At 47.4% G+C, this 8,334-nt stretch overlaps 1 protein-coding gene across 1 annotated transcript; it reads left to right on the top strand.

Moving 5' to 3' along the window:
• Positions 1-1,010: 1,010 nt before the first annotated feature.
• Positions 1,011-2,504, top strand: LOC136487814 (uncharacterized). Its single transcript, XM_066484922.1, has one exon. It carries the CDS (start codon positions 1,046-1,048, stop codon positions 2,459-2,461), a length of 1,416 nt encoding a protein of 471 aa, XP_066341019.1. The 5' UTR covers positions 1,011-1,045; the 3' UTR covers positions 2,462-2,504.
• Positions 2,505-8,334: the final 5,830 nt, after the last annotated feature.

Genomic DNA, 8,334 nt, shown 5'->3' with positions numbered 1-8,334 from the left:
TGGATTCCACTGCCTTTGCATCGTAGGGCCTTGATTAGCTGCCAAAGACGGTTACTTGGACAACACATGCGAAGATTTGCTCAGGAAATCAGTGGTTAAGTCGGTGGAGCTCCTCAAGTGTATGACGGTGGATCCATGGATCCAAGGCAGCTCCATCTTGGCCCTTGAAGCAAACCGACATTGGATAACGCTGGAGAGGCCTTGTTGAGGCTCTCCCACGGATCAGATGACGTGGTAGGGCCACATGGGGGGCCGGGCGATGCCACATGGCATCGGTCGACGTGGCCATGTGGGCCCTTGGCCCCCTACCACGTCCACTTGCCTCCCATGTGTATATTTTGCACCATTTTTGCCAAATTTCCTGCATACAAATAAATCTCCAAGTACAAGTGGAACTAGGTGAATTATAAAGCAAAATCAACACATGTGATGATGATCTACCTCACTTTACTTAACTTTTGGATGAAATATTGATGGTTAAAATGGGTGTTAGTGACCGTCAACATCAATGTAGCCTCCCCACCCTATAACTTTAGTATTGTCCCTGTTCTTCCCGTGAAAACCTAACTCTAGATATTTGGAGCTGGTTGTGGCGGTGTCAATGATGTCGGCGTCAAATTGATGGGTTTATTTTGAATTATATTGTATAATGGTAGGTAGTGGTAATTTAGATCCAAAACTAGGGGGTTGTTTTATGTATTGTTCATAATAATGATAGAAGTGAATAATTTTTTATGAAACAAAATAGACCCAATGATTATTATTAATGGTGATAGTTAGAGTCTGTCTCTACCAAATACTAGGAAATTTTTTAGATTTTTTTTGTATAATAGCACTTGCTTGACCGTGTCGTGTGACTCGTGTCCGAGACGGTTTTTTACAACAACCCAGCGAGTTTGCATGCAAATCCCTATCCGTTATGGCTAGGAGTCAGATCCGATCCGAAAATCCTGCGATGGTGTATAAATCGAAGAGTCGAGCATACGTTTTCTAGCCGGCCGGCACAGTATTCGTTGATCTGTCCATCTCTCCGGTGCCCGGCGTGATGCCGCCCGTGCGCCGAGCCCGCCACGCAGATCCCACCGGAAGTCCGTACCACGACGGTTGGCTGTCGTACCGCCGCCGCCCCCGCCCCCGCCTCGTCGGAGGAAACGTACGCGAAGAATCCGACGACGTCATTGGCGGCGCGCCTCCATCTCCAACCACTCTGCCCGACGACGTGCTCTTTGGGATCTTCTCCCGCGTCTCGGGCTTCACCGACGCCGCGCGCTGTGCCGCGACGTGCCGCCGCTGGGGCCGCGTAGTGGCCACGCGCGCCGCCCCCATCTCCCGTGCCCTGCCACCGCCCGGTCAATTCCTTCCCCACCTCGCGATTGGCGTCTTCCTCCAGCACCAGGAGAACGACGACGTCCGCCGCCGCTGCGCTAGTGGGGGAACAGCGGCGCAGCTGCGCTTCGTCCCGACGGCATTCGCCTCGCGGCTCCTGGGCCCGTTCGCCGGCAGAGGCGCGCACCTCCTGGGCGAAGGAGGCGCCTCGTTCGACGACGCCCGCCCTGTCGCGTCCCGCAACGGCCGCGTCGTCCTCCAGCTCCGGCGCGAGGCGCGCGCCGACGGCCTCACCCTTTGCGTGTGGAACCCCATGACAGGGGACGTGGCCATGGTCCCAACCCTCTCCGGCAAGGAATTCCCCGGGGACGACTACGCATGCGCGATACTCACCGGCGATGACCTCGACGTGCCGCTCTGCTCGCCGAGTTTCTTCCGCCTACTCCTTGTCTACGGTCGCCGAGGCTTCACAGCGCTACGGTCCTTCTCCTCGGACACCGGCAGCTGGGGTCCCGAATGCAAGAAGCCCGGTGCCAAGATCAGCGGCCACGTGCTCCGTCAGCTAGGCCCGGCCGTCGTGCTCCACGGCGTGGCCTACTGGCCCATGAATCGTGCCGCGTTCGGCGTGCGGCTCGGCAGCACGGCGGCAGCGGCGGCGGCGATCATGGACGTGTGCTCGGTGCCATACAGATACAGGTTAACGAACTGGAAGCCGGACGAGTACGTGCTGGGCGTGTCGACGGATGGGAGATTGAATTTTGTGGACATAGGGATTATCGGAGGCCGAGGGGTGCCCATAATTCGCTTCTCAACCTCACTGCTTGAGGACGCCGTCGGCTACAAGAGCACCACCACCTCCGTTGATCGAAGTGACGAGGACATCTCCATCGACTTACCCCAGATCAAAGCGACGAGGACAACCCCCATGAAGCCGTGGTGGTTCGGTGAGAAGAGTGGCACGCTCATCTTCACTGTGGAGGAGACGAGCAGCACAAGTGCCGTCTTCGCGTTGAACGTTGCGACGAGATCACTGGAGAAGCTGGCCGATGGCGTTAGCAATCATACGTGCTGCAGAAGACTGTATGGTTATGAGATGGATCGCGCGGCGCTTCTTGCCTCGGTAGCTCCTCAGTAGCATGCCCGTGCGATCTCTCTCCATTGATGTCAAAATTTAAAGATGTTTGTATTATTTGTCAACAGATTTTTTAGTGCTAAATTTGTCAAATTTTTTATATGTTTGGTTGAACTTTTGCTTTAACGAGATGCATTGTCAATAGGATATGATATGATACCACCTTCATTCCAAATTATAAGATGCTAATGGAGCCTCCCCGTTCATACTCACAAGTCACAAAACCCACTAGAAAAAAATAGTTAAATCCAAAAAATTCTCACAAAAATTATAAACATTTGGCCATAAACTTGGCAAATTCTAATCATGATTGTTAATAGGGGCAATTGGATCTGTTCTATTTTCTAAATAATTGTTCACCTTTGCAATTGTTTAAAACAATATAAAGAAACCCATGAATATATATTTAATTTGCCCACCTTTGCCAAAATAACCATGCTTGAAGAGAACCTGTCGTGGTGCATAAACACGAGTTTATGGACTCAGATAAGATTGCCTTCCTGCAAGAAATTACTGGTATCAAACAACAAATGGAGGCTCGGTGGTTAGTCCTTGGGGACTTTAATATGATCTACAGGGTTGAGGATAAAAATAATCAGCTTGTAAATTTTCGGATGCTTAATAGGTTCAAGAACACAATTGACAACTTGCAACTGGCGCCGCTGGCTCTACATGGGCGACGCTTTACATGGTGTAATGAACAACAGGACCCGACGATGACAAAGATCGATCACTTCCTGGCTTCCGCGGAATGGTTAGAGATATTCCCAAGAACAGACCTTCAGGCCATGGCATCCTTAGGATCGGATCACTGCCCCTTGTTCCTGCAAGGTGATATTTCTTTCGACTTCTGCTGGGGGTTCCGTTTTGAGGCACATTGGGTTAACATTCCAGGTTTTTTTGACGCGGTAAAGACGGCTTGGGAACTTCCGGTCAACACACAAAATGCAATGCTACGCATGCATGTAAAGCTACTGCGAACGGCAAGACACTACGGGAAACAGTGAAAATGCCGAGTACTTTATGTTTGCCGAGTGCATTATATTGGGCACTCGGCAAATGGCAGCTTTGCCGAGTGTTTCCTCCGAGACACTCGGCATACTATTACACTCGGCATATTTACGATTTGCCGAGTGTCAACACTCGGCAACCATCAGATACCCGACATATTTAATATTTGCTGAGTGTCAATACTCGGCCGCTATGGGACACTCGGCAATAACCAACACGTGACCCGCGCGTGCGCCATCCTAACGGACGGCGTGCCGGCCATTACTACTTCACCGAGTGTCCGTTAAAGACACTCGGCGAAGTACGTGTTTGCCGAGTGTTTTCTGCCAGCACTCGGCGAAGTATATGGGTTTGCCGAGTGTTTATGGAGACACTCGGCAAATCCAAAACTATTTTTTCCTCCTCGGCCCTCCACAATTTTTCTACTCCCCACATACGACATTTGGTACTGCATGTTAAAAGTTGGTCTATTTCTTGGTCTATTTGCTATATTTAGTGAATTAATTTCATTTTGAGTAATTTATTGATTTAAGTGAAATTTGAACTGCAAGTGATTGAAATAATAGAATAAAATGAGTGGAAAATCATATTCATGTCATTGAGTCCAGATTGATGTCTCATGCAGGAAATAAAAAGAAAATTTGAATATTTTGATCAGGAAACATGACCACGGACGAGTGTTCGAATGATTTTTAAATTCTACAAAAACCAAACGAAGTCTTAAAATCACGAGATTTATCAAGATGTCATGATATCATATGTGGAGGTTGTGGTAAAAAATTGAGAATGTTTCGCACAATATGTGATGTATGATGCTTACAAACGGAAGCATCTCCGCAGAAGATTCGTAGAAGGATCCGGTAAGATTTAGAGTCCAAGTGACATGTGAATTGGGGTTTGAGTTCAAAATTTTTGTAAAGGCAATACACAACATAGATTGGTTCTTGTCAAATTTTGACAATTTTTCGGATCCGTTTGACATTTTTTATTTATTAATTGCAATTATATAATTTTAGTTGATATAAATTAATTTTGAGCTATAACTGCATGAAATAATGAAATAATATTAGTAGAAAAAACAAATATGCATTTTTGAGTGAATTTGACAAGTTTCTTTCAAAATATACAGGAAAAAAGTTACTAAAACCAACTATTAAAGGTATACATGAAATATTAGCGTAATTTGCCGAGTGTTTCTATATAACACTCGCTAAAGTAGCTCTTTGCCGAGTGTCTTCTACAAAACACTCGGCAAAGTCTGGGTGCTAGCCCACTGCCAGGTGAGTCGACCTTTTGAAAAAATAAAAATAAATAAAAAAGGGGGTATGCTGAGTGCCAGATCGCGTGCACTCAGCATACCCCCTAACAGTTAACCTGTCGCGACCCCGCACGCCACACACACACGCACACAATGCACACACGCCACACACACACGCCGCGACCACCCAACCCCGTCCCACCGGCGCCCCCGCCGACATCCCCGCCCCCGCTCTATCCCCCGGCGGCGCCCTCCCGGCCCCGGCGGCGTGACCCCGCCCGGCCCGCGGCGGCTCCACCCAGCGGCGCACCCCCGCCCCCCGGTGTCGCCCTCCCGGCCCCGGCGCGCCACGCCCATCGCGGCTCCACCCGGCGGCGCCCCCCACCGGCGGCGCCTTCTCGGCCCCGGCGCGCCACGCCCACGGCCCGGCCGTCCCCCGGTGCGCCACGCTCGCGCCGTCCTAGGTAATTCTAAAATTTTGTTGTTCTAATTAATTAGAAACGAAATTAGAAATTAGAAATTTGAAAAGCAATTAGAAATTTGAAATTAGCAATTAGAAATTAGGAATTAGAAATTAGAAATTAGCAATTAGAAATTAGTAATTCGAAATTAGAAATTTAAAAAGAAATTCTTAAATTTTTGTTGTTCTAGTTAATTAGAAACGAAATTAGAAATTAGAAAGTTGATTTAGAAAATAACTTAGAAATTAGAAATTTGAAAAGCAATTAGAAATTAGAAATTATAAAAAGGTAGGATGAATTAGAAATTAGAAAAAAATTAGAAAGTGATAGAAATGGACTTTTTTTTAGAGAAGATTGAGAGGTAGTAGGATGTCTATAGAGGTGATATGACTTTTTTTTAGAAATTAGAAAAGGATAAACAGTGAATTATTTGCTTTCTTGTGAGCTATATGTGGTTGTCGGCCATCGTGCCGTTCTGTTGGTGTGGATGTGGTTGTCGGCCACCGTGCCGTTATATTTGATGCAGGTTTTGGAAACCTCCCCGTGCAGGGGAGGTGCTGTCAAAATTTCAACTTGACACTACTATGTTCATTTTCTTGCAGGAGAGACTCACAAGGACCGTCCTTGACTCGTCACTTTGCCGGATATCAAGGTGAGGCATCATACACCTCTCTTTTTGTTTGATGTTCGTATATCATGTAACTTAGTTAGGCGTCTCCCGTTCGAAAGAGATACGGTTGGAAATATATAAATTTTTGCATATCTATAACCGTATCTGTTTCAAATTGTCCACGTTTTTTGGATAGCCCGAGGATGTTTAGCGGGTTTAGTTTCCATGGTCTACTCCGAGATAGAGTTTCGGCAGCACCTCCCTGTTGTTCTCCAAATACACAATCTCCCTTCCGGGACGTGTATTTGGAGAACAACGGGGAGGTGCTGTTGAAATTCTATCTCGGATCGGAGTAGAGCATGGAAACTAAACCCACTACACATCCTCGGGTGGGATTAGGACTTATCTTTACCTAATAGACATTATAGGAACGTGTAGATGCAACGTAATTTTATATATTACTCGCTGATATGCTAGAGGATGGGTGACCATGAGTGGATGTACACGGGCCGCTCTAGTCAGAATTCATTGACCAATGAATGGATTGAAAAGACGGATGCTTTCTTAGAACGGGCGTTTGCAATTGTCAAAGGAGCTAGATCAACTTGGTGTCCGTGTAGCAAATGTGGAAACATGCGTCGGCAAACCAAGCTAGACATGGGCAAACATCTTGTGAAGAACGGATTTACGTCAGACTACACCAGGTGGATCTACCTTGGTGAAGCCGATCGTGGGAGACACAAGGTCTTGAGACAACGCATCGAGGAATATGATGATGATGCCGGGGTGGGAGACATGTTAAATGACTACCATGAAGCACACTTCGATGAAGCAAGTAGGGAGGAGGAGCCAGAGGCTACCGCAAAGGCGTATTACGACATATTGTCTGCGGCACAGTAACCCCTTCACGGGCATACCAAGCTTTCTCAACTGGATGCCATTGCACGCCTAATGGCCGTGAAGTCTCAGTTTACCTTGAGTCGAGATGCCTTCGATATTATGCTGGTAGTTTTTGGTAGCCTGCTCCCGGATGGTCACATCTTGCCAAAGAGCATGTATGAGGCACGGAAACTCCTTCGTGCACTTAAGATGCCATACGAGCAGATACATGCTTGTCCGAAGGGATGCATCTTATTTAGGAAAGAGTATGTGGAAGAAAAGTACTGTGTGAAGTGCAAATCATCTAGGTTCCTAGAGGTAGACTCTGGTGATGGTCAGAAGATGCAGCTCGCAATCCCCATGAAGATGCTACGGTACCTTCCTTTCATACCAAGGATCCAGCAGCTTTACATGACTGAGGAATCCGCGAAACAGATGACATGGCACAAAAATGGACGTTGATATAATCCTGAGAAGATGGTACACTTATCCGATGGTGAAGCCTAGACAAGGTTTGATGAGATTCATCCTGAGAAAGCTCTAGAGGCTCGTAATGTACGTGTTGTGCTGGCACCAGATGGGTTCAATCCTTACGGAATGGCGGCTGCCCCGTACACCTGTTGGCCCATGTTCGTTATCCCCCTCAATCTTCCCCCTGGCGTCCTCTTTCAACGATAGAACATATTCTTGTCGTTAATAATTCTAGAACACCCGGGGAATAATATGAGTATGTACATGGAGCCTCTAATTGATGATTTGGTCTATGCTTGGGAGGAAGGGGTATGGACATACGACCGAGCTACAAAGACAAACTTCAAAATGCATATTTGGTACCAGTACTCCCTGCATGACTTGCCGGCATATGGGATTTTCTACTGCTGGTGTGTTCACGGGAGGTTCCCATGCCCAGTATGCAAGGCTTCTCTGATGTTCATTTGGTTGACGAAGGGTGGCAAGTATTCTTCGTTCGACAAACCTCGATAATTCCTCCCTCTTGACCATCCATTCAGACTAGACATCAAGAACTTTACAAAAGATGTCGTAGTTATAGACCCTGCACCGCAGATGATGACAGGAGCCGTGGTTCGTGCTCAGTTAGACGCTCTCGAGGTCAATAAACAAGAAGGTGGTTTTGTGGGATATGGCGAGCAACATGCTTGGACTCAGAAGTCGTGCTTGTGGAACCTCCCCTATTTTGATGATCTTCTTCTTCCACAAAACATTGATGCAATGCACACTGAAAAGAATATCGCTGAGGCAATTTTTGGTACAATCATGGACATTCCTGATAAGACAAAGGATAACGTTAAGGCTAGAGTGTATCAAGCGAGGTTATGCGACAAACCATGTTATTTTTGAAGTATGTTAAGTTAATTTTGCATATCTTTCTAAGTATCTTTTGTTTATCTGTGCTGATTGGTTTACTCTTTTTATTTGCAGGCAATTGAGCAATGGTGGGCGCTTCGAGGAAGCTCACGGCGATTTGCGAGAGAATCGCTGCTGTAGGGAGGGGTTCAGGTTCAGGTTCAGGTTCTGGGTCAGGGTCAGGTTCAGCTTCAGCTTCAGGGAGGGGTTGAGGGAGGCGTCAAGGCAGGCCTCGAGGCAGGGGTGAGGGGGAGGAGGAGCAGGAGCAGGAGCAGAGGCAGAGGGGTCGAGG

The sequence above is a fragment of the Miscanthus floridulus genome, chromosome 10, assembly GCF_019320115.1.
Source record: "Miscanthus floridulus cultivar M001 chromosome 10, ASM1932011v1, whole genome shotgun sequence".
Classification (NCBI taxonomy): Eukaryota; Viridiplantae; Streptophyta; class Magnoliopsida; order Poales; family Poaceae; genus Miscanthus; species Miscanthus floridulus.
This window is presented reverse-complemented; position numbering and strand designations above follow the sequence as displayed.